Source organism: Phyllostomus hastatus, unplaced genomic scaffold (assembly GCF_019186645.2).
Source record: "Phyllostomus hastatus isolate PE091 unplaced genomic scaffold, TTU_PhHast_1.1 phas_contig_17, whole genome shotgun sequence".
Taxonomy (NCBI): domain Eukaryota; kingdom Metazoa; phylum Chordata; class Mammalia; order Chiroptera; family Phyllostomidae; genus Phyllostomus; species Phyllostomus hastatus.
This window is the reverse complement of record NW_025333664.1, coordinates 8,338,706-8,364,244: the sequence shown is the minus strand read 5'-3', so window position 1 is coordinate 8,364,244 and position 25,539 is coordinate 8,338,706. Positions and strand designations below refer to the sequence as shown.

General features: G+C 52.5%; 1 protein-coding gene across 1 annotated transcript in view; it reads right to left on the bottom strand.

Moving 5' to 3' along the window:
* Positions 1–5,261: 5,261 nt before the first annotated feature.
* The window catches only part of B4GALT5 (beta-1,4-galactosyltransferase 5), a 67,038-nt gene continuing 46,760 nt past the window's right edge, over positions 5,262–25,539 (bottom strand). The window contains exons 2-9 of the mRNA XM_045833155.1: positions 24,504–24,638; positions 15,638–15,751; positions 14,579–14,703; positions 13,574–13,690; positions 12,750–12,937; positions 11,741–11,863; positions 9,225–9,326; positions 5,262–8,435 (exon numbers count right to left, since the gene is read on the bottom strand). Of these exons, the coding sequence (XP_045689111.1) occupies positions 8,288–8,435; positions 9,225–9,326; positions 11,741–11,863; positions 12,750–12,937; positions 13,574–13,690; positions 14,579–14,703; positions 15,638–15,751; positions 24,504–24,638 (1,052 nt within the window). The 3' untranslated portion in view covers positions 5,262–8,287. The remainder of the gene's footprint in view (positions 8,436–9,224; positions 9,327–11,740; positions 11,864–12,749; positions 12,938–13,573; positions 13,691–14,578; positions 14,704–15,637; positions 15,752–24,503; positions 24,639–25,539) is intronic.

Genomic DNA, 25,539 nt, shown 5'->3' with positions numbered 1-25,539 from the left:
GCGCCGCACGGAAATCCCAGTTGCACCCTGCCCCTCCCTCACTCAGGGAAGTCCATGACGCGGGGTTGGTTGGTTGGTTTGGCTTTCTTCCCGAGCCGAATGGAGAACACGGGCCCTGTTCCGCTCACTGTTCAATCCCTCACACCTGGTCCAGGCCTTGTCTCCGGTACACCCTAAGACACGGGGTAGGTGCTCACATATTTGCTTAATGAATGAAAAAATGAACTTCTCCATTCCACCCACGAAGGAGCCAAGGAGATAAGGTAATGGTGTAGAAAGAGCCAAACACACCCAACACTGAACTCCAAATCCGGTGAAGTCACACTTCTCCTTGGAAGAAGGAGGCGACCGTACTTCCTACACTGTGCGGAATAAATGCCGCGGCACTCACGAGTTCCCCAGCGCAATGCTGCACACGCCACGGTGGCCAGTGCTCAGAGGCGTCACGATAAAGCACCAGGGTAAGCACAAGGCACTCTTCCTATCAAGGTCCATTTCTTCAGGCCAGCCCACCCGCAGGAGTAAATCGGAGCCAAGATTTCTAGTCGGTGGCAAGATCGTGACATTGCTGTTGAAAGAATCATCTTAACAGAACTGAATACAAAATAATACCACCATACAGAAAGGGGCCATAAGATTTGTTTGCCAATTATTTAGGGATTTTTCTCCCCCCCCCCCCCCGCCCACACTATTGTTTGGCTGGAAAGCCACAGGGACATAGGCTGGTCATGGCTGGAGTGGATGGTCCAAGGTTTCTCTCAGTGCAAAAAAAAAAAAGGTGATTTCGGTGATGACATCATATTGTAAAGACAGTAATTCTTCCCGTTAACAATTCAATGCCATGCCAGTCTTAACCCGACCTAGATTTTTACTAGAAATCAACAAAATGAATCTAAATCTCACTAGATTAAACACAAAAAGAATAGCCAAGAAAACCTGGAGTATAAACAAGGATGAGGTTAGATGGATGTGTTCAATCTGACGGTTCAAAACGCAGGCCATGCGTGTATGATTTATGGGCTCTTCCGTGTGTACACTCCGCTTCTAGAAAAACTTCGGTTGAAGAGTCGGAGGAGGAGACGGAGGAGGAGAGACACTTGTCTTGTGAAAACACACCACGGGGATGTGGTAATGCAAGTGTGAATCAGGGGAGGCACACCGGCCCCATGGAATGGAAAAATCTTGCTGCGGGATTCAGCATAGGAGACACAGGATTTCAGATAAATGAGGAAAGGGCAATAATAAAAAACTGTCGGGCCCTGGCTGGCGTAGCTCAGTGGATTGAGCGCAGGCTGCGAACCAAAGCATCGCGGGTTCAATTCCCAGTCAGGGCACATGCCTGGGTTGCAGGCCATGGCCCCCAGCAACCACACATTGATGTTTCTCTCTTTCTCCCTCCCTTCCCTCTCTGAAAATAAATAAATAAAATATTAAAAAAAAAACCTACTGGGACAGTCGGCTGTTCACTCAGCGAAAAGCACGCCCGGGCCCTCCCCTGCCTCACACCGCACACAGAACCAACCCCAGGGGGCTGATGACATGAAGGGCATGGTCGTCCATGGAGGGGACGAGGGGTAATTCACACTGCCCGTTTGCAAAATCTCCTGGGGCAGAGAGACCCAAGAAAGAGGCCGGAGACTCCATCATTAGGTCAAGATTTTATTGCGGGAACTTGTATTCCAGAGGTGGCTTGGGTGGTGGCAGGAGGGTGTGGACATCCTAACAGCTGCGCGGTGGAAGCTGAGGAATTATGTACAACAGGATGGGTAAGGGGAAAAGGCTGCCTTGCAGGCTTGCCTGGGGCAGGGCAAAGGCCTGCCAGCCCCAGGACCCAGCGCCCCTCGGGGGATAGGGCACCAGCCATGAGACAGTCTCTGACTCATGGGAAGCAGCCTCTGTTCTGGCCCAGATCCGCTGGTGGGCCTGGCCGTGGTCACTTCATGGGGCAGTCCCTCCTCCACACTGCCCTTTCGTGGGACAACTCGGTGCATCCCACCAGCATGTAGAATGTGCGAGTCCTTTGTCCTGGGAATTTCAGTTCTTGGACCTTTTCAAGTTGATCTGCTTCCCTGGGCTGCATAAAACAAGGTGGTGGAACACCGGGGACAAGCTCCGTGTGCATTGGGAGGGGAATAAATAGCTAAAGAAACCACCTCCGTCTACGCAAGGGGTTTCTCCAGGCGGCCATTCAAGGGGATGAGACAGGTTTATTCATTCCAGAAATATCGATGGAGCGCCTACTCTGAGCCAGGACCAGTTCTTGACACTAGGGATAGAGCAGAGGACGAAACAGTCTCCACCACCTTCATGGGGATTACATTTTAGTGGGGTTGACGGTCAGTGAAGGAAGAACCAATAGACATATAATGGGATTCAAAGTAAGAAATGTCGTGAAGCAAAATAAGGAGGAGCAAGGGATGTGCCATTTCCCAGTGTTTGTGCCCTGCCCCTCTGAGGAGGTGACACTGGAGCTCCACTTGCAGTCCCTCAGTCACAACGAGGTCGGCAAGAAATACGAGGGTTAAAATGCAAAAGTAATTATGAGACGATGGATGGTTTTTTTTTTTTTAAGTGCACATTACCTGTCCCTGTTTCCCTATTAGAGACATTAGCCAAACGGCTGGCGTCGAAGGGAGAAAGAGTCTGAGCTTTTCTCGGTGAGCACGCACTCCAGAACCACTGCTATGGCGGAGGTCCTTGTGAACGCTGTTGCTGGGCCACAGCTCCTCGTGCAAAATGGAAGCTGGGCCGGGAGCCACTTAGAGATTCCGAGCCTGCGCCTTGGGGCGGAAGGACCGGGCGCTCACCAGCCGCTGGCTCTGGGGCGTTTCGTGACTTCGGGCAAGCAGTGGCTTTGCTGGCTTCTGAGCCTCAGACCCAGAGCACGAAACCAGGGGATTTTGCTCTCCCCAGGGTCATTTGGCTACCACTGGTGACATTTTTGGTTGTCACAATGTGTGTGTGTGGGGGGGGGCAGGTTGCTACTAAATATCCTGTAGCACACAGAGGGCAGCAACCCCCCCCCCCACTCCCTGCCCCACACCCCCTGCTGGACGAAGAACTACCCAGCCCCAGTCAAGAGCTGAGGCTGAGGGTCGGCGCTCTGGAAGAAGGGGCAAGGTCTACCTTGGAGGGCAGATGGCTGATCCTGTGCAATGTGCTTCATTGGCACGGCCCCTGCTGCAAAACAAGCCCTCAACAAATGGGAACTGTTGACTACTATTTTTATGACTGGATTCTCCCAAATTAAAAAAAAAAGAAAAAAAAGAGGAAAAGAAAAAAGAAAAACTCAGTGGGGAGGAAAGGGTAGGACCTGGAGTCCACTCAGCTGACCTTGAACCCCGTGACCAGACGGCAAGAGATTCTCAGGTTCTTGAACAGCAGCCCTGGTCTCCACAGGGCGTCTGCGTCTGCCACTCCTACTGGGTTCCTCATTCCTCCTGAGTTTTGGGTTTTTCTTTTCTAGTCTCCTTCCCTGTCACTAGGGGGCGGCGGGGGGGAACCATTCCTGCTGGGCCATCCCTGGTCTCTGGTGTATCCAGTTCTCGGGGACATCCCTCTCCGGTTCCGAGAACACACTCTGGTTTCTCTTGTTAGAAAACCAGAACCAAAACCACCAGCTTTCTATTTTGCCCCCTTTCTTAGGAAATTCAAGAGCCTGTGCCCACCGCTGCTTTCAATTCCTCCTTTCTCCACCCGCTCCAGCGTGCCCCTCCCCCACCCCGTTCCGAGAAATGGCTCTTGCCGCACGCAAGGCCGGCGTCCTCCCCCGTGCCGGTCCTTCACTGGCGTTCACTCCTCACCTTACTCCTTGGCTGCATCCTTGCACACCTCCCACGAACATCTCCACCCTTGACTTTCCCGTCCTGTCCACTCCCGTTCCCGTCCCGCGTCTCCTCCTGTCTGTCTGGGTCTCAGCTGTTAGGAAGCGGAGATCTCAGCGGCTCGGGCCAAGGGCACTTCTCTTCGCCCCCCACACTGCCTGCTCGGCTCAGCTCCTGAGCAGCCTCACCGACGCCTAGGTCTTCACTGGTGTGCTACCACACTCACAAATCCACCCCTGATCCCACCATTCCCTCCAGTCCCCAAACCAGAACATGCATTCACCATTTCTGCTTCGTTGTCTCAAGAACCCCCCCCCCCCCCAACCTAATACACTTACAACTGATTTCACGGTCTTCCCCAGGAACCTGACCCGGTTCCAGTGCCCCTGTCTCAGGGAATGGCCTTGCCATCCATGTGAGGGGGAGGCCAGCAGCTTGAGGGTGGGTGGGGGGCCTCCCTACCCCCACAGCAATCCGTGCCCAGGCCCCGTTTCACCCCAGCACCCCTCCCCTCCTTCACACGGACCCACCTAACTGGCCCCCTGCCTCTCCTTTGATTCTCCGCAATCCCCCACCCGCCCTGCAGGTGGCGCTCTACCAGAAGCACCATCTAATCACGTGGTACTCAGCCCTACTTGCTGGAAGCTCTGGGACCCACTGCTCTAAGGGCAACATCTGAACTCCTTACCTTGGCCCACAAGGCCCTCACCACGTGGTCTGGCCCATCCAACTCCTCGGCCCAGCGGTGCCCCGTGAGCGTCCCCTTGACCTCTCTCCAACCCTCCCGGCTTCCTGGTCCGGCAGCTCACTGGGCGGGCGCGCTGCCTGCCTCTGCCCAGCTCACCCGCCGACCTCAGGGACACCCGCCCCACCAGCCACTCCCGGCCCACAGGTACCTCTGCTACAGCACATGCCGAGGTCGGAGGCTTAATCATACCGTCCACCGCGGGGTGCGGGGAGACCAGGACAGGAAGCTCCGACACCGCCCCCCTCTTATCGCTCGTCACTGTATCCCGGCACCTGGGCCCGCAACCTCACACTCGCCAAGTATTCTCGAGTGGTCAACAGTCACACGGCCACAGTCTTGGCGCAGGACCAGGCGGGCAGTGAAGCTCTGGATCCGGACTCCGTTGATCCTCACCCCACCCCCGCCCCCAGGGGTCTTGTTCCACGTGGGCATCATCACCTGGGCCAATTCCTGAGAGAAAACCCAGCTACGGGAGGAGGGCGGGGCCTGGAGAGCGCCACGTGGGGTTCCGTGCTTCGCCGCCCGGGCCGGTTCTTCTCACTCAGCCGGTCGGCCTGCAGGGGGCAGGCGGGCAGCGAGCAGGGTGGACGCGGAGGGCTTGAAGGAACCCAGGGAGGAGATCTCGTCCCGCGAGGAAGGGAAGGCCCCAAGAAGCCACGCTGTCCCGGACAGAGAGACGACCCCCGAGGTTTGGTTCTCGAATATGTATTTTTTACTGAAAAAATCATTCATAAATTAACATACAAAAATGTACAAACACATGAGTAAATAATGTAATGACAAAGGACTATCTTTTTGAAAAGTGTTTTTTTTTTTAAAACATCTTTAGATTTCAGTGCAAAAATGTACCCCTGGCACCTCTTAAAACATAAGAGCAAGCTCAACAAAACAAAACAAAACGCAGTGATGGAAATGAGCTACGTTCCATGTCATCGTCAACGGTAAGTGGATACAATCATCCATGTGGCTGCTGCTCAGCTATTAATGTCTGTGGTGGAGAAGCTCTACTAAGCGTCCCTGTGATGTCAAAAGGAATATTTTTGCAAATAACTTCCCCCCTCCAAAAACAACAACAACAACAACAACAACAAAAACAGTGTGAAAGGAGAAACCTTCCCTTGTCCAGCAATGATCAAAGACAAGAACAATTTGGGGGGTGGGGGCGGGGCACACCCATCAGTAGCCTTATAGAATTTCAGCTGCCAAAATATGCACAAGGTCACATTTGGTTCTTATTGTTCTTCTTCATTTTTAACATGAGAATTTCACACCGTGAACAGCACCGGGCCCGGCTGTATGCGTCCCCGGTTCAGCCGCCCACTCCGCGCTCCGCTGGGCGGGTGAGCGACGCCCAGCGCGCAGTGAGAGACTTCACACTAGTGACACGGACCTGCCCGTGGCTGCAAGATCATTTAAGTGGCCTGACTTCCGAGACCTTTCCTTTCCGTCCTCAACTCAGCAGGTGTCACCTTTGGCCAACATCTGGTTCTTGGAGGGGAACGGGCTGATGAAACAGCTTCAAGGAAGATCACTATACAACGCCTGCCAAGCACCATGCAGTCTGTCCTGGCCAGTTCTTCCCGATGGCATCCTAGTTTTGTCTCACTGAAAGCGGCTCAGCCTTCAGCGAGGAACGAGGGGAGGCGGAGGCGGCAGAGGAGGAGGAGGAGGGTGGGAAGCGCCAGGGCCGCCACGGAGGTCTGAGGGTGCCTAAGGGAGCGAGGGGGGAAGCAATCTTTATTGCTGTGTGCATCATACATCAAAGGAAAACCAGACGGACTTCTGGGTCAATGTTCCCTCCTGAAGGTCTTTTAAAGCACAAAATTCTCAAAATCTTTTAAAACATATAATGCAACTCATCAGCGTTTTCAAGGGCAGCGGCTTGCTCTCTCATACGAGCTGATAAGAGCTTTGCAATGCAAACTGATTTTCTAAATACCACTCTATTCTTCAAAAGAACAAAAACATGAACAAAAACGAGGCCTGGCCAATCACTCCCACAGCTGGTGGGGATCATATGTCCATGGGACCAACAACATGCATCGGAAAAAAACCAACCCACACGTGTATACACAAATATACCCCTACACGCACATCCATGTAAACCATGAAAATTAAGGAAGTTGAAGGCAAACAAGGCAATTAAAAAAAATATGAAGTACTCTGCAGAAAGCACTCCCAATCATGATCTATAAATACGTTTTATGGAAAAGGAGGGGAAAAACACTGGCATTTTTCACAATTCTGCAGAAGTCCACAGGGACTCTGAATCGAGGGGTTTGGCTCAGGGGAAAAAGCGAGAGGCACAAATTCAAGTGCAGTTTAGAATCTGACTTCCGAAAGCACACGGGCAGCCAACAGGGCGCGTGGGCCCCGGCCCCCTGGACCTTTGTCGGTCTCATTTCCAAGCTCTGACCTGGTCTAACCTGGACCCTGGCTGACCCACAGCACACAGGCGGCATCTGCTCGAGCTTCTCACGGTTTGATCGCCTGTTAGTTCCGTGGACTGGTTAATAATGCCGGAAACCGAAAAGGAAATACTCAAGAGGAATCACTGAAGCTAGTTGGTAATTTAGGCACAGATTCCGGAAATTGTGACCATGTTCCACAGGAGAAAAAAAAATGAGAGAGAGAGGGAGAGAGAGAGAAGGAAAGACACCACTCATCCTTCCCCTTTCCAGAGACAGGAGGATGAAGGAAAAGGCCAGGGTCCCCGGGAGTGCGTGCCGGTGGCCCTCCCCCGGGGTCTGCTGGGAGCAGCTCGTGGCAGAAGGGCAGCCTCCTGTCTCCCAGCAGAGTGTGAAGAGACGTCCGTGCCCGACAGGGGAGGGAACTCAGAGCAAAAGTCAAGAGCGAGACCTTGGAAGAGGGGGCGGATGGTGGCAGAGGTCAGCTACCAGTGACCGAGACTGGACTGCTTTGTTCTCTTGCGACAGGCCCTAAGTCCACTCCCTTCCAAGGTGACAGCGGTTGGGGAGATGTATTCTTCCACTGCATCTTAACCGAGATCCTGCATTCGCCAACCAAGTAAGTGATCTAATAATATAAATCCTCAGTTTGAATTGAAGCCAGCTATAAAATTAAATTTAAAAAAGGCATTTTACATGGCTTATTTACAATTAATTATACTTCTTCAAGAAGTGATTGTTACATGTCTATTTATCTTCCCCAGTCCCTCCCCTCCACCCTCGACCCCCACCCAAAGCAGGTAATTTTTTTTTTAAAAAAATGAAACTGAAGAGAACACCAGAGATGGAGCATGGTGTGTGGAGTTTCATTTCTCTTCGGAGAACACAGCTGCCCGGTGGTGGGGTTGCCTCTCTGCTCCGAAAGCCGAGAAGCTCCCGAGGCCACCGCAGGGGCGGGCTCCGGACCCGAGACGGGGGCTGAGACGGGGCGTCGGGCAGGAGACCGGGGAGAAGAGCAGCAGGACAGACATCCGTCTGGGGAGAAGAGGAAGCCAGTCCCCATGAAAGCAGCGCCCGCTCCCCCGGTCTCGACGGGTCCGAATGGCTGGGGGGGGGCGGGTGCGCATGTGCTCCGTGCTCGCTGCTCCCTGCGGCTCTGCGACCCTCCGAGTCTGTCGGACGCTGTACGCCGTGGCCCTGCTTCCCTGCCGGGGGAGGCCGGGACGAGAGGGCGGTCGGGCGGCGGCGCTCTCCGTGGGGGTGGGCGTGGTGGTGAGCGGAGCAGACACAGCTCCTCCCCCCTCCTCTCAGTACTCGGTCACCTGAGCCAGCTCGGGTGTCAAGTTGACGGTAATGTTCTTGTACAAGGCGTCGTAAGTGACGTTTGCGAAGTAGTTCAAGTTGTTGAGGCCGTCCAGCCCTTGCCGCTCTTTGGACTTCCTCAGCAGAGCATACCTGTCGGGGCAGAGGACAGAGATGGCACTGAGCAGAGGCCTGACCCCTCCTGGCCAGGGGACCGGCTGTTCAGCCACTCCGTGGCCAACGTGATCACAAGAAGAAGCGCCTCCCATTTCATGGCAGGGGCTTTACTCACTACACCCTTCACCGAGTCCCCCCACCCCACCGCTTAAGCAGAGGAGGAAACCGAGGCTCCTGGTGCCAACGGCCCGCCCTCGGTCACAGAGTCGGGGGCGGTAGACGCTGACACAGCAGAGGGGACAGTCCGGCGTCTGGACCCGGTGCCCGCTACTCTGTGAAGACAGAGTCCACGCCATCGGGGTCGGCCCTCCGGAGGCCAGCGCTCCCCTGCCCCTGGGAGTGCAGGGACATCCCTCGGCCCACACGCCCGCCGAGTCTGGCCTGGGCTTTCCTCGCCACCGAGAGCGGAGAGGCAGAGCTGAGTCTGCTCCGCCACGTAGTGTCCGTCACGGAGACCTTGACCCGAGGGAGCTTTCCTCCCACTGTCTGAAGGCCACCGAGGAGGTCACAAAGCTTAGGATGTAGAACGAGCGATTTGCTTAGAAGATCTTACAACCGAGACTTGCGCCGGTCGTCTGGTGTCCCCCTGCAACGCCCGCCTCCCAGTTAAGTTAAAATGCATGTGGCTAAAATTACAGAGCAGCTGTCAGAACGGGGCCTGGGGAGCAGCTGGGCAGGGGGACGAGGGGCTGTCGCCTGCTCTGGGGCATCCAGAAGGCAAGCTACGGACGGCGTTTGTGAAAAGAATAAACGAGTGGCACCCACCTCCCGAGGAACTGGACTTCTCCTCGATGGTGATGAGGGATGGACTTGTACTTCCCCGTGTCGCCCTCCGGCCGGCTCACGGAGTAGCCCGCGTTCTGCACTCTGCGGGGACGAAGGGAAAGGGCTCTCAGGCACAGCGCCCGAATCCCGCCGGCGAGCAAACCCAGGCCCAACAACAGGACTTGCTCTGCGTCTACATGTTCGCGCACCTTTCCTGCATCCTCTGGGTGAGCTCGTGGCTTTGGGAAAGACATCTACAGCGCTAAGCAATTTTGAAACAAGAACACACAAATTCAAAATGAAACCCAGGATTCCTGCGGGTGAGAGCCCACATGGTTCTCAGTGGCAGATCCGACCGTGGGTGGTCCCGGCAGACGTGTGCATGCCTGCCACTCTCCACGGCCTGCTTGGGTCCTGTGAGAGACACCTTCCTCCCGGGTGGACACCTTCCCCCTGCGCCACAAAGCAAGTCGGCAACGCCGGAGCTGCCATGCGGTTTCCCTGCTCAGGCAGAAATGAGGTCCCTGCCCACCTCCCCCATCCCCACGGGGATGAACGACTGTACTCGACAATCTCTCGGCGTAAAGCTTCACAATGTGTGAACAGCCACTACCAGGGAAGCAGAATTTGGAGGAGGCGTTCAGGATGTTCTCCTAATAAGACACAGATTTCCCAAGCTGGGTTTACTGGCAACTTAATGGGGCTCGAGGAAATCATGAATAGACTCTGGACTCTACGTGAAGTCTGTGGTCATTTTCACATTGTTCCAATACCCTCCTGACTCTGAGTTGTCCTCTCATTTGGTAAGCGCCCATGGAATGTCTACTGGGTGCCTGGAACTGTGCAGGGTGCTGAGACCCACCACAGCGCCTGAACCTACACTCACCCCCTCCGCCCGGAGCTGGGGGGAGAGAGCGAGGAGAATTTCGACAGATGTCCTGGGAGGGATCAGCTGGACTCAAGGACCAGTCAAACCAGTTAAGGATATGGAACAGCTCTTCATCCTACTAGGTTCCTAAGAAACCAAAATTAAAAGGATGAGATGCCACTTTTACCCACTGGGTTGAACGAGAATGGTCCGGAGCTGCTTGGTCCAATGTGGAAGCCGTGAGCCACATGCGACTGCTGAGGAGTTAAAACGCGGCCCAAATGCAAAAGGTTGTTTACCTCTGAGGCTGGCAGTGGTGTAAGAAAATGGGCATGCAGGGACAACTGTAATTGAGTAACAATAAGAAAAGAAATAAAAGAAAATGGGCATGCTAGTGCACTACTGGTCAGAATCTTTTTGCAATCTTTTTTGAAGGAAAATTTGGCAATCGCTATCAAAATTGAAAGTGCGTTTACTTCTTGACCTGGCCGGATGGCTCAGCTGGTTAGAGCGTCATCCCGGTACACCAAGGTTGTAGGTTCAGTCCCCAGTCAGGGCACATACAAGAATCAACCAATGAATGCATCAATAAGTGGAACAACAAATCAGTGTTTCTCCTTCCCTACCTTTTTCTCTCCTTCTCTCAATTGATAAATAAAAATACAATGAAATACAATCAAGTGCATTTAATTCTCGACTCTATAGTGCCACAACTAGGAATTTAATCTAAAGAAATATTGGCACACGCGAACAAAAGATAGTCAAAACTGTAACAACAGGAGAGAATGAGAAGAAACTCCTGGGCACGTACACAAAGGAGTGCTATGCAATTACTAAGCATAAGGAAGTGGCTCTCACTGCACTGACATGGGGGGAGGGGAGGGGAGGGGGCGTGTCCGAGTGGCTCATCTATGCAGAGAAAGAGGTCGGAAAAGAAGCAGCTCGTTAAAATCGGCTACTTCCTGGGGATGAAACAGGATGGCAACGGGGATTGAGATTTATTAGACTCTGGTGTATGGACTTTGGTATCATAGGAATTTTCACCAGCATATATTACTTTGTGATTAACAGCCAACACCTACTTTCTTTTAAAAAGCCAAGCTGAAACAGATGCAAGGTGGCAATTATTTTCTTACTCATTCCTTATTAAGTTGCTCTTCACTTACCCCTAAAATACTAGCGTACACTACCCACGGGGCTGCTCACATCAACTCGTACAACACAAGGCCCATCTGATCTCACGGACAAATCTGCGTGCACAGCACTAACATTTGACCTCCGGTTTGGGGAGGTTTCAGTGAGATGTATTGTGAATGGGAAATACATGCCAATTCAAAGATTGAGTGAGGAAAAGGAATGTAAGATATTTCATTAACATTTTTCATTAATCACATGTTGAAATGATATCATTTTGGAACACATTACGAGAAATAAACTGCTAACATATTTTATTACCATATTAAAGTTGATCTGCCCTGTTTTGTTTTGTTTTTTAACCTTTGGAAACGTGGCTACCAGCACCGTTTGCAATTACACACACGGCTCGCGTTCCGAGGGCGCGCTCTTCGGGAAGACGCGGCAGACGGAGCACTTCCGGAAGGCGCCAGCAGAGGGAGCACCTCCGGAAGGCGCGGCAGAGGGCCCCTACCTGTTCCACAGGTCGTCGTCTTCTCCACCCCAGCCCCAGAAAGCGTTAGGGAAACCGTTGATTTTCCGAAACTGCTCCACGGTTAGGCCGCTCACTCCGCCAAAGAACTCAGTGTAAGGAAGCCTAAAAGAAGACGCACAGCATCAGTCCTCTGCGCGCGCGCACACGAGAGCGCGACTCTTTCCAGAGCAGGCCGCCTCGCCCTGGGGAACAACGTCTTAAACGGAGCACTGCTCTCCGTGCCACTGGCCGGAACCGTCCGAAATTGCTTCCTTGTTCTGAGATGCATCGACTGACCTCAGCAGAGCTCATTGGGCTTTTTTTTTTTTTTAAGATTTTATTTATTTTTAGAGAGAAGGGGCGGGGAAAAAGGGAGAGAAACATCAATGTGTGGTTGACTCTTGCACGCCCCCAACCGGGGACCTGGCCAGCAACTGGGAACCGAACCCGCAACCCTTGGGTTCGCAGGCCAGCACTCAATCCACTGAGCCACACCAGCCAGGGCTCAGTGAGCTCTCTTTACAATAGCTTCACTGAGACACACGGGCATGCTATATACTTCGCCCATTTCAAGTGCGTGACTCAGGGAGCTTTAGCCTATTCACAGGGCTGTGCAACCACGACCACGGCCCGTGTTAATGCATGTCATTACCCCCCAAAGAAGCCCTGGGCCCATCGGCAGGTCCTCTTCAGTTCCCCCGGCTCCCGCAGCCCCATGCAACCACTACTCTCCTCTCTGTTTCCACAGATCTGCCCATTCTGGGCAGTCCGCGTAAATGAAATTGTATGATGTGTTGTCTTTTGTAACCAGTTTCATCCACGCTGTTGCATGTGTATCAGTACCTCACTGTTCTACACTGAGAACGGTATTCCCTGTGTGGGTACACTACGCTTCGTGCATCCACTCATCAGCCGAGGGACATTTGGGTTGGAGCTAACTGGATTTGTCCTCTTTGCACCTCTCTCCACCCTTTTAAGAGTTACTTCTTTAAGAGGAAATGATACTCACAGATACATATACTTATCCAATTTAGTTGCAAAATGCCTTGGCATCTGTCCACATCCATAGTAGTTACGATCACTTTCTGGTATGTGATCCACGTCGTGAAAAATAAGACAGTCCCAGTCCAAGTCCTTCATTGCTTCTCGGAAACCGACATTGAAAAGCATGGCTCGGTTGAAGGGCTGGGTGCCAACCTACGACGACGACAGCACTTGATTTGTAAAAGGGCTCTTGGAGCGGCGTCGCTGCTGCCTCAGCCCGGCCTAAAGGAAGTGTACCGAAACCGCCCGGGGAGCGACCACTGGGCCGGCAGTGAGGCGGCCCCGCACCACACCCCGCCTCACTGACTCACCAGCTGCCTGACCTCTAGCCTCCGTTTCCTCAGAAATAACGTGGGCGATAACTATAGTCCCAAGCTCCTCTCTCCCCAGGCTGCTGGGACGGGAGACAGCAGCTAGGAAATCACCCAGCCCCATAAAAGGGAGGGGAACACGCGGACAGTTCCTGCTTATGGCTCCTTGTTGTGAGGGCATCTCCTGGGGCCTGGAGACACCGCCCAGTGCAACTCGGGCAGAACCCGAGCACAAGGGCCCTTTGTTCAAAAGTAAACAGAGTCCCACCCTGGACTCAGGTCTGTGCTGCGGACGGACTGAGCAGCATTCCAAGGAGCAGCGCAGGGCTGCTCTCCGTTCCCCTCCCACCTCAGGACGACTCAGTGATGAGGCCTCAGTTTGCAGGCTCCTTGCGGCACAGGCGGGTTAGCTGGGGGGCCCGCTCTGCACTGCTGCCTCAGAAGAAGCAGGCGAGGAAAGAAAGGACCGGCCACTCACTTGCTCAATGACATAAAACGCGAACCGCAGGCGCTGGCGCTGGAGCATGGGGATCAGGTGTCTGAGCAGCACCGGGAGGTGCTCGTGGCGGTTCCGGAAGGGGATCAGGATGGCCACCTGCGGTGGGTCGAGACAAAAGGGGCCGCCCGGTTAGATCCCCTCAGCTTCTGCAGAAGCGGTGCCCGGCTCTCGGGGAGCAGGGCTGGGAGGCTGCCTTGCCCCCGGCTTCCTCTCAAGGAAGGACTGCTTTGGCAAGTGGGCCCTTGGAAGTAAGTGGACCTTGTTCTTACACGCACCACACTGTGCGCGCAGTGGGCCTACTGAGTGGACTCACTCCAGACCAGAGCCAGGGGAGGACATACATTCTGCTACCCGGTGACCCAGGACACGAAGATCCGTAGATATATGTAAACATACAGCTGAAACACACTTCACAAAACAGCACGTCCCCGTACAACGTGCAGTGAACTTTAACACAGGCATATTTATTGAATGATGGTCGTTAAACTGATTTCACACTCTGGCCTTGGCGGGAAGCTGTCCCAGAGCTGCTCTGACCGTGGCCGCCTCACGGTGACCTTGCAGGGCTGGCACAGAACCCGCACTCTCACGTCCTCCCCGCCCAGCTGGCCCTCCCCACTTCTCGCCCCGCTGAACTTGCAGCGGCACCGGCGAGGAGGGCACGAGGCACTGGACTGGCGAACAGGGCTTCCGTAAATGTGTCATGAAAGACCCACCAGTCCCCCCGCCCCTGCTCGCCACAGTCCTGTGGGAAGATGAAAGGGGCCTCTTCAGTCAGCGGGAGGATGCAAATTTCTGTGGCTACAGAAGAGGCCTCGGGGAAACACATCCCTCCAGAACATTTTCATCAAATGCAAATACTCCCGTCGGGCAGCAGGAGGCAAATTGCGCAATGCCACGGTCAGCGAGTCCCGTGGTGACCTGGAACAGTGCCAAGTCCCCGAGCGGGCTTCCCAGCACCGCAGGTCCGACGCCGCCCCCTACCTTCCAGCGGGGCACGCAGTCGGAAGGCGTCCAGTGGCCACCGGGCTTGATGGCTGGGTCCCTGGAGAAGACTTCGTGAATGGTGTCCATTCCAATTTCACTCATGTTGATGTCTACCGGGCCCTCTGGACAGAGAGAGAGAGAGAGAGAGAGAGAGAGAGAGAAAGAAAGTAAGAGGCCAGAAAATGACAGATTCTTTCCCCGTGTCCAGGCCTTGACTCTCTGGAGAAGTTCAATGTCTTTCCAGCTCATTGTGTTTCTAACAGGGGTGGGAGTCCCTTCCTCTGCCTTCCAACGCACTGCACTTCAGGTCATCGATATCACTGGGGAAAGCAGCAAATCAGGAAACTAAGACTTTCTGCCTGGGGTGTAGGAAGAAGTCAAGACCACGCACAGCAGCAGCTGAACTTCTCCCAGAGAGGAAGGAGAAAAGCGGCTGAGCCTGGCGCCGTCTCCGAGTGCCCCCGAGGCACGGGCAGACTCGCCGTCCCAAGTGCTTTCTCGGTGACCCTGGCTGGCCACGTCCAAACTCAGGACACGCATCATCTCTGACTTATGAGAGCGGAACTAAGATGCAGAAAAGGTGTGATGCTTTGTTGTCCCTGTCTTAGATTACGCGTGGGATCCCAAGAAAGTAGGAAAGAAGAAAGAGAAGATTCAAGGATTTTTTAAACTAGCGCTTTGTTAAGAAAATAACTTCTCTCACATCAAACGAGTTATGATTAGTATAAGATTTATACTATGTGAAGCTGTTTGCCTGTACTGTCTCTAGGACATCTTAACAGACCCCAGGTTACAAGCAAGGGGGCGTGTGCAAAGTAAAGAGGGAAAAACTGTAGAAAGTGGCACTGAGAACTCAAGCGACCTTGCAGAAGGGCTGAGGGAGGGTTGGGACACGGGCGGCTCTCACAGGCCCTGTCCCCAGCAGCAGGGAGGCACTCCCGGTTCCCTCCGGGGGCAGACACACTGAGAGAGCAGGGACACGCTCCCTCTTATGTTACCCAAACAAAAAGGCAGCCGTTTCAAAACAGAGGACGGTGAGCTGAGAGCGCTACTCACTCATGGAAGGGAGCCTTTCGGGACAGGTGTGGTTTGCGAAGTAGGTGAAGTCTTCGGGAAGGAAAGTTGTGGTTTGCAGGAAGGTTTCACTGTGGTTCAAGTCCAGAGGATAATCTGCAGGGGTACAAAAAACAGGAGGCTCAGTCTGGAGCACGTGACCAGTGCTGCGGTCCTCAGGGGTCTGTCGAACACGCTTTTCCCTCAGACATCCTTCTGGGCAAAGCAGGGCTCTGGGCCAGCTCTTCCCTATAGCCACGCATCTGAGCTCATCAGTGAAAACGTTGACCAGTTGATACTGTTCAAACCAGTGTTCCTATTCTTATGGAGATCGCAGCTGTAAATGCACTCAGGATACAGTCAAATAACTGGAGAGTGTAACTATGAAAACAGCGCAGCGCCCCTGTACCTTGTTCTCGAAAGGAACTAACTTCACTTCTGTTAGCCGACTTCTCCAGTAGTTGTTGGGAACCGCCCTGCCTGGTATCAGGAGCTGTAACCCCCGCCAAAGCTAAGGCTAAGGGAACGGCCTTGGACCACAAGCCAGCAAGGAGACAAAAGCTTATCTCCCTGGCAGGAGCGCTGCTTCTGCTGCTTCACTCATAATTGAACCCCAAAGCTTGGTCGGTTAGCCAATGACGGGTAAGATTCCCCAAGGAGGGAACAACCTAAGACAGGCACGATCACATGGGAGGCCCCCAAAAGAAGGACTTTGGGGGCTACAGCAAAAGGGGGTGATGGACCCTCACTCCTTGGCTTTGACTTAGCCTGAGTCCTCATCGTCTGGGAGAAAATCTCCTTATCTCTTGGTTGCCTTAGTTCCCTTGCTCCACCTAAGCCTGAAACAATGACAGGGTGGTGCTGCCCTGTGCTGAAAAGGGCGGGTTCCCGGGTGATCAGGCCTAAGAAAGAACATGTAAAATCCTGTGAAACCTGCTTTGTTTAGAATGCTCTCAGTTGAATGAGAAGGGTCCAAGGAGGAAGTTAGTTTGTTCTGTAGTCTTACAGTTCTTTGACCCTGACTCAAAATAGGCCCTCAGACTTCCTTGTTATCTATTGTTTGATCCTTACTTCCTACCAATGAGTAATGAGCTTTTACCTGAATTCTTATGCAAACGAAACCAATAAAAAGCCTCTCCTGAGGGGGAACGGCCCGCTCTCCCCACCAGGGAGGGTGGCCATGGCGCCCTCCAGGAGAGAGGGTGGCCAAGCGCTCCCCGCGTGAGGAGTGGCCCTGCTCTTCCTATTCCCCCACAGGACCTGGTTGTCTCTGTGTATATTTTTTCTTGCGTTTTGACAAGCCACCCGCAGCGTTTTGTGATCACTGCTGGCTGGTGACCCACGCATCAACTAGTTACCCCCGTTCCCTACGTGGTTAATCACGGGGCTTCTGTCTTAGGCCTCAGTCTCACCTGCAGATTTCCCACTACGGGAAGGCGGCTCGCCCTCCCCCCTCCCCCCTCCCCCCCCCCCCAGCAGGCACACACCCTCTTCATCCTCCGGTCTCCCAGCAGTCATGCATGGTAACTGTGACTAGGGCTCCGTGTCTTTAGTATTTATACTGTGACGATTCTATGGATACTAATCACAGCTGAGGAATGCGGGGAGTTATAATCAATCACCTTTCCTTCCTTCCCTGCATAGATTGTTCCCGGAGTGACTGTCTTGTTTTTCTGTTTTGCCAAGTTGTAAACGGGCGGAGGACGGACCCAACACCGTGCCCTTTAACACCACGTTTTGCTGAAGACGTTCCCAGGCGTCAGGCGCTCTCCGAACCTCACCCTGCACAGAAGGCCCAGGGCCCACCGCCCTGCTCCGGTTTGAACGGGCTGTCCTCCGCGCTGACGTGCAGACGCTCTGCTTGGGCCTCCCCTCTTCAGTGTGCTGGAGGTCCCTTCCCCTCTTTACCGAACGGAACCTTGTTTTCCCCGAGATCAATTTCCCCCTTTTTCTCACTTATTGGAGCACGCTCTAAGAAGGGGAAATGAGAAGTGATTTTGAAACCTCGCGTATCTGACTGTTTCTCTCCCTCTCTTTCTCCCTCCCTTCCCCCTCACTAAAAATAAACTTTAAAAGCCATTTAAAGAAAAAAAGAATTGTGGAGGTGCTGCCTGTCGCAGTGCGTCTGGACTGCTCTGGTCTGTGAAGGCCAACGCCACTCCGATGCCTGACTTGATCGAAGGCGACCAGTTACGTCTTCCCGGAGGTGTAAAGGACCTTCTCTTTGCTGAGAAAATCCCACACCCACGTGCCTTGCTAGGGGGTCTGACTTTGCCCGCTGTGTCGACCACGCCTGCTTTGCTGCCCCACGATCTCCTCAGCTCTTCTTTTAACGATCTTTTCGGCTGTCACATTTTTAATCCTGAGGAGTCCTTTTTGTTTTCTGAACGTCCACGTCTTACCATATGCTCCCGTTCCGCAAGTTGCTATCCCTTTTCCCTGATCCCGGAGAACGTGTATCACCGCAGCTCCGACATTCCCCTCCCCGCACGGTCCGTCTCTCCCCGCCTGCTGCCCCTGGTCTGTTTCCATCCCCAGCCTGGGGGTCCCCGGGCACCTGCCAGTGCCGACGAGCGGGGCGCTGACCGGCCAGCCGGAAGGGTTTGGATGGAGGTCCTTCGTCACAGGGTGCTCTGGCCAGGAGTTTGGTTTAGAAACTTCCCGAGTCAGTATCTTTGGGTGTTTCCTCTTGGCCTGGCCATATGGCCCAGAAAAGTCCATTCTAATCTCCCGCCACAACAGGACAGTCTTGGCTACAAGCATCCTGGAACTGAGGACACCTGAACCAAGCCAGGTGACCCCACGTTGAGGGACCCCCCATTTTACCCTCTTGGAAGGCTACCAAGTCTCCAGCCCTTTGCCAAGATGGGGAAAGGGACCTGGGTGTCTGACCGCTTTTCAGACAACTTTCACCCAACCTTCATCTAAGTTGCCACCTTTATTCTTCTCTCCAAAAGCACCTGGCATTGCTAATTTCTGAGCTTCTGGAAGATTCTGGGGTGTGTAAACTGGGATGGGTGATGGCTTTCCCTGCTGCCACATTAGCAATCACTTTTGGGGGGTCTATTAAGTCCTCTGTGAGTGGCCCGTCCGTTTTCCAACTTCCAAAGTTTTCTGCTGTGATTTCCTTTCCCGTTCTCTTCATTCTTAAGGGCTTACAACATACACATGCACACACACACACGCGCAGCACACACACATCTCCTTGGTGTCATTCCGTGGGTCTTAAGTGAGTGAAGCAGACGCCTTTTTCCCAGGGGGCTGTGTGAAGGGAGCCCCTCCAGCCTCTTCTATTCTCACAGGTAAGGACGCTGAGGCACCACACGTACGGCCCGTGCAGGGAGACCTGGCCACACCTGACTGGGGGCCGCCGAAGCCCTGGGCCGGCGACCTTTCCACTCCACTGCGTCAGCCCCGCAGAGTTGTAAAACCTCTCACCGACCCTTTTGGATTCACGCTGGTTCGACGAACATTGAAACTTCCCACGCAAGCTCACTTTGCACCCTGAAATTCCAGAATCCTCTACTCTCTTTAAAAAGCACCAAGAGACGGTTTCCGAGAACCAAGCTGCTGACACGGTGAATCCGCTCACACGGGCACACGGCTGCCGACTCCACAAGTGCTCAGGGGGCCAGACTCAGGGAGAGGCAACTTGGAGGGGATTGTAACAGCCTCTTAACAGGGAAAGAAGGACCCAGAACTCTCTCTGTCCTTTTTAGTTGTAGCCTTCCCGAAAAACACCACACCTGCATTTACATTAAGACATAAACCAAGTCAGCATTAGCCCCAAAGATAAAACTACATTTATACTGAAGTTAGTCCAAAGTGCTCGGTTCACACATGCACACCTGTCCTAGAGTTGGGTCTTTTTTTTTAAAGGTATTCATTATCCTATTTTGCTGTGCATAGTTTTTTGCCCAAATTTTTGAAGGAAAAATATGGGTCTGCATTATATGTGGGTAGCACTAATTCTGTACCTACAGAAATGTTTTTAATTCTTTTATTTATGACTATGCATTATAAGTGTAACTCTAGAAAGCAATAACAATATCTGTATGTAAAATAATACCCTGGAACATGATCATCGGTTTTGTTTCTCAATATAAATAAATAAATAGATAATCGAATTAAGAAATTAAAAGGAAAGATTTTTTCCCCCTGAAAGTCTGGGCCAAAAATACAGGTGCGCAGTGTACTCTGGAGCACATTATACTCAGCAAAACACAGTAACACTTCAAACAGCCTCAATACTAATTGTTCCTCTGCATGATTCTGCTTCCGCTTCTTAATTGCACACATATACTCTTCTCTTTAAAATAGCACCACAGTAATTACCTTTTCCTAGAAGGCAAAGACATTCCCAGAGGTACTATAATAAGCACTTTCTTAAGCAAATCAACAACAACAAAAAAAACCCCAGAAGAGAATAACAGTCCTGGGCAAGGACAATGACAGAGGCAGAAATAAAAACAAAATCAGCAGCAACAAAAAGACGCAGGAGAGGAGACAGTTGCTAACTTTCATGGTCCTACTTCTGGGGTTTTAAAGTCACCTCAAGTTCTTTCCACTTCCTTCCAATGCTGATATAACAGGCCTGGTAGCAACTAGCACAGAGCAAAACAGGGCAAAACCAAGCACCACATATTTTTTTCCCTCTGGTTACTAAATAGTGTCATTAAAAAAAAACCCCTCAAACACACAACTCCTAAGTCCTCTGTAATAAGCCCCATAATAGTCATCTCGGAGGGAAAAACTTCTGAAAACCCCTAATTTCCTCATTTTTCATGTTAAGTTCTGGAGATACAAATGTTAAGGAAGTGAAAGAGGCAGAGGGCATTCATTGCTCAGTGTAACTGCACGGTTACTGTGGGGCCCAGGCCCCCCCGTCCGGCCACCCAGGAACGAGTGGACCCCATGCGGACACTCCACGGGGACACCACACGGCCACGCCCAGCTCTCCTGAGGCAGGACAGGGAGCTGCTGCAAGAGAGAAACAAGCTCGCTGGGTGTCTGAGGCCGCGGCTTTACTTTTCCACTTACAGCTAACCTTTCCCAAATCTGGACAAGTTCTTCTGGCAAGGGGGGCAGCTGTTTCTCCACCTGTGAAGTGGGAGAACAGCGGACACCCTCCCACCTGCAGATTCGAATGGCCTGCTTGGTCAACCTGACCCCACACCAGTGGCTGAGCAGCTTTGGTTGCCAACAGAATCATCTAGAAGCTTTTAAAAATCCTAACGTCCAGGCTATGCCCCAGGCTAATTAAATAAGAATTTCTGGGGACATGGTGTAGGCATCAGCATTTTATAAAGCCTCCCTGACCCTGGGGGTTCCAAGGTGCAAATCGAGGTTGATAGGGCCATCCCAGTATGGGGTGTGGCAGAAATGTGCCTTGTCCCTCACGTGACCAAATCCAGCAGAGCAGGGTGTGGGAAGTGCGGTCCAAAAGACTCTAGGAAGAACCACCATTTCCCCTCCCACTGAGACAAACAAACACTTGCCTCTCTGCTTAAAAGACGCAGAAACCTGCATACGCTAGAGAGAAGTCACAGGGACAGTATGTGTCCGATACAGAGTCAGCGTTCGTAAGGCCGGTACTGCAGCTGTAGGCCAGACACTCTCTCTGACCGCGCTAGGCAGAGGAGGCCGAGAACCGCTTTGAAAGGAACAAAAACGAGGGGCTTTCACTGGATACACTTGCAAAGAAATGATACTTCTTTTTTCAGACTGGCTAAAGATGTGTCAATAATGAAGCCGGCCCATCAAGTAGGTAATCTCAGGATTAGGTTACAACGCTTTCAATGTGTTTCCTTGTTAAATCTATTCACTCACGCACTCAGAAATAATTTACAGAGCGTCTCCTGGGCTCCAGGCAGTGTACAAGGCACCGGGGATGCAAAGATGACAGAGGCCGCGAGGGCACTGCTGGGACTCAGAGGTCAGCGAGTCCCAACTCCCCTGCAGCGTCGTCTTGTCACTCCTGTGTGCTCTGACCCCTTCACCCCTGAACTGGGGACACAGTAGTTACCTTCCTGAGCTCTTCTGAGGATTCCATGCGATGATGTAAGTATCTAGCATAACAACACAGCCCCCAACGGGCAAACAAAGACTTCCAACTTATAAGAGAAACATTAAACATAAAATATATTACTCCAACTAGAGGGATGGATGATGGGAAGAATGACTTTGGTGCATGATAATTTGAGAAATCCACGCAAAGTCAAGTACTAATGGGTCCCTGGATATGCCACCCAAGGGTGCCAGTCCCTTCTGTGCTCAGTTTTCATGGACAACAAGCCCTCAGGGAACTAATGAGACCCCGTGTTCAAGACGAGCCAGGGTGCAGGCACAGACCTACTGGGGTGCCCCTCGAACTTCGCAGAGAGAACAGACCACCTCGCCAAATGCCCACAGAGAAGTCCCAGCACCACCCACCCTCAGAGAGGCTGGGACACTTGGACTGGATAAGTGTCATGGCAGCACAGGTGTTCCTTTACCCAGAGTGACACAGGGCGCAGGGCTCTGGAACCGCAGTCAAAGGACTCCCCACTTTCTCCACACCCCCTGAAGCGGGTGTGGGGCGGGGCTGAGGGAAACGGCCAAGGCACCCCCACACCCCCGAGGTGATTTATACTGCCCAAGAAAACACGACAGAACCTAAAGCCCCGCCCTTCCGACTGAGCCCCACTCCGGACGAGCCAGAGTGTGTGGTGACCGCCTGCAAGCCCGAAGCCCCGCGAGATCAGCTGAGAACAAAAATGAGCTCGGCCCTCTCCCATGACTCGGGGGGGCGGGGGAGGTGCTACAGGGACTCCTTCCCTTTCAGGTGCGGTTCAGAGCTCTGGCAGTTTGTCCTGAGACCACCGTCTGGCTTAAACACACACACACACACACACACACACACACGCCCTCTGCAAATAGATTATTTGCTCTTTGGGAAAAAAAAAAGGAAAAGGAAAAGGAAGTACTGAAGCATATCTGGTTTGCTGGCTACGGTCCTTCGTTGCTGCTAAGCTGGCCAGCAGGACAGATAGATAAACTAGGATGTGGTCAATTTTGTATTTGTTTTTTAAAATTATTTTTAAAATTAATTTAGAGAGAGAGAGACACAGGCCTGCTGTTCCACCCACCCCAGCCTTCACTGGCTCACTCCTGTGCGTGGCCCACCCCGGGGGTCAGACCTACGGCCTTAGGGCACCAGGATGGCCCTCCAACCAAACGAGCTACCTACCGGCCAGGACCAGGGGGTGGTCAGTTCTGAAGACTTCACTCCCCTTCCAGAGGCAAGGATTTCTCTCGAGTTCTCAATTATCAGAGAATAATTCTCATCTGCAACATGCTCCAGGAAGCTGTGGACTTAGAACTCAGGACAGAAGAAGGAAGGACTAATTTGAAGGAAAGACTATCTTTTAAAAATACGCATGTTTTAGCCCTGGCTGGCATAGCTCAGTGGATTGAGCACGGGCTGAGAACCAAAGTGTCGCAGGTTCGATTCCCAGTCAGGGTACATGCCTGGGTTGCAGGCCATGACCCCCAGCAACCGCACATTGATGTTTCTCTCTCTCTCTCTATCTCCCTCCCTTCCCTCTCTAAAAAGAAAATAAATAAAATCTTTAAAAAATAAATAAATAAAAATAAAAATACGCATGTTTCATGATCCTAGGCTTGAGTGAAAGCAGTAAGAAGCCACAGGAAAGCACGCTAGTCCTCGGTGAAAGAAATGCGAGTCCAATCACGAATGCCGAGCAGAATAAGATCTCAGAATCCACTTTTAAAATGAAAACCGTCCCTGGCTAGACTGGACAAGCCTCACGACTAGACAAGTCCCACTTAACCATCTGGAAATACTTCCTTTGTTCAATTTCTGGAAGAGTTAAAAAGAGACATAAAAAAGGACAGCTTTCTCTCATAGGTAGAGGGCTGCCTACGGATACGGTCTTATAAAAATAGTCAAAGCCGTGACTCAGAAACAAGTTCTTGCAATATATTTTAGGCAAGCCGTCTAACCTGTGTTCTCTTTTCCTCTTTATAGAATTAGGGCTTATAAAATAATAAAAGCCGCAGATAAAAGTTCCAAAGATTGAGGCAGGAATGCTCACTCTTGCGTCCACGGCTCCAACGTTCAGCAGCACAGTCTGCAGAGCTTCCTTCCAGGCGGAAGGATCCGGTCGCCAGGCTCAGCCGCGGGCCTGGGGCTGAGCCCTAAGGTGCAGACCGCGCCTGACCGGGGCAAGTAACCCCGGCGACCTAGTAAAACTTGCCCCGGAAGCCGCTTCTTTAATTGGTGGAAACTGCCCCGAATGACATGATTATTACAAGATAGAAGCTCGCTAGGCATTCATAAATGACGAGTCCTACTGGGTGGAACAAGTTCAAGTGGAGTCCAGCAGAAAGGACCGGGCTGGAGCCACTCTGCCCGGGCGGTGCCCAGGCCGCGTGAGCTCTGGAAACCACAGGAACCCTTGTTCCCACGTTACCAGGAAGTCCGACCAAGTTCTGGTTTTCCTCGCTGGCTGTAGGAATACTTTTCTGTGGAATTACTTCCAGGAACAGCTTTTGGTGCTCCTGCTTTGCTGCTGTCCTAAAATATGCTTAATCTGCCTCCCGGGGGCAGCTACCCCCCCAAAATGGGGTCCCCATCCCTGAAAAGTATTAGGAGCGACAATGGGGTCATTCGGACACACTTCACATACTTTTAGCAAAACAAAGATTCATTTCGCAAGAGCTTCTTGTTAGTAATAAGGTAAGACACAGCCAAACCTTCCCTCTTTTGACAATACACGTTGTCCCATCGAAGATAACTACTTGAACCAAATTTCCTTCTCCGGGGAGGAGCCATTCTAAGCAGACCACGTCTTTACTGAAAATATACCTGAGTCATTCGCGCTGCTGTTCCTCTTGGCGTAAGCGCTGCGAACCACCTGCTCGTACACCTGGGCGCCGATGGTCCGCATGTTGTCCCGGATTAGGATGCCTTGGGCCTGCATCATGAAGAGGTAGGTGTTCACTGCGGGGAAGAGAGAGGGGGACACACACGGGTGAATCCCACGGCAGCCATTGAAACAGGACATGCAAAAAGCCACACGTCACTTGGCGTTTGTTTTTGACCCCTTTCAACTCCAAAACCCTACAAATGCCACAACTGGTCCCCACAATGGGTTCAGTGATTTCAGGACACTGGCATGCCTTGTGTCGCTAGAGGACTTAGGGGGTTTTCGGTCACTATCCAGCATTTCCCGAAAAAACCACACATTTAAGAAAGGACACTCCACCAGGTCTTCCAACACCTAATCTGTATTGTAGCAAGGTGACGATCAGAAAGAACTTTCTGGAGCAATGAAAACATTTTTTAAAAGGCCTCTGATCTCTCTGAATCTCCTTCTCAACACTCCACGGCTCTGCACAAGAGTGAAACCAGGAACTGCTCTGCCCAGTGCAACACTCAGATCCAGGCCTGGGCGTGGCTGCCTTTTGAAAGTGGTGGACCAAGACTCCAGCTCCTCCTGTTCAGGGTGGGTGTCTGGGGAGAAAGGACGTGAACCGTATGCGCTACCCACCCACCTCGGCCCCACGCTCCAAAGCAGTGTGGGGTGGGGGGGGGGCGGAGGGGGGAAGCAGGGAGTGAGTTCACGTGTCCACCGAGACACGCTCGCTTTGCCATACACACCGATACCAAACCCTCAGACCGCACCCCTGAAACTGATCAAATGTTACACATCGATTATGTCTTAATAAAAACAGAGCAACACGAAAATCACGTCCTTTACAAACGATAATTCAGATTAATTGCCCGATCACTGTCATTCTGCAAAGGGAGCTCCAGGGGGTTTTCTGTAAGTCTCTCTCCCGCACGAAACTCAAAACCTGGAGACCGCGAACAGAAGCGAACGTAATTCCTGCGTTCCACT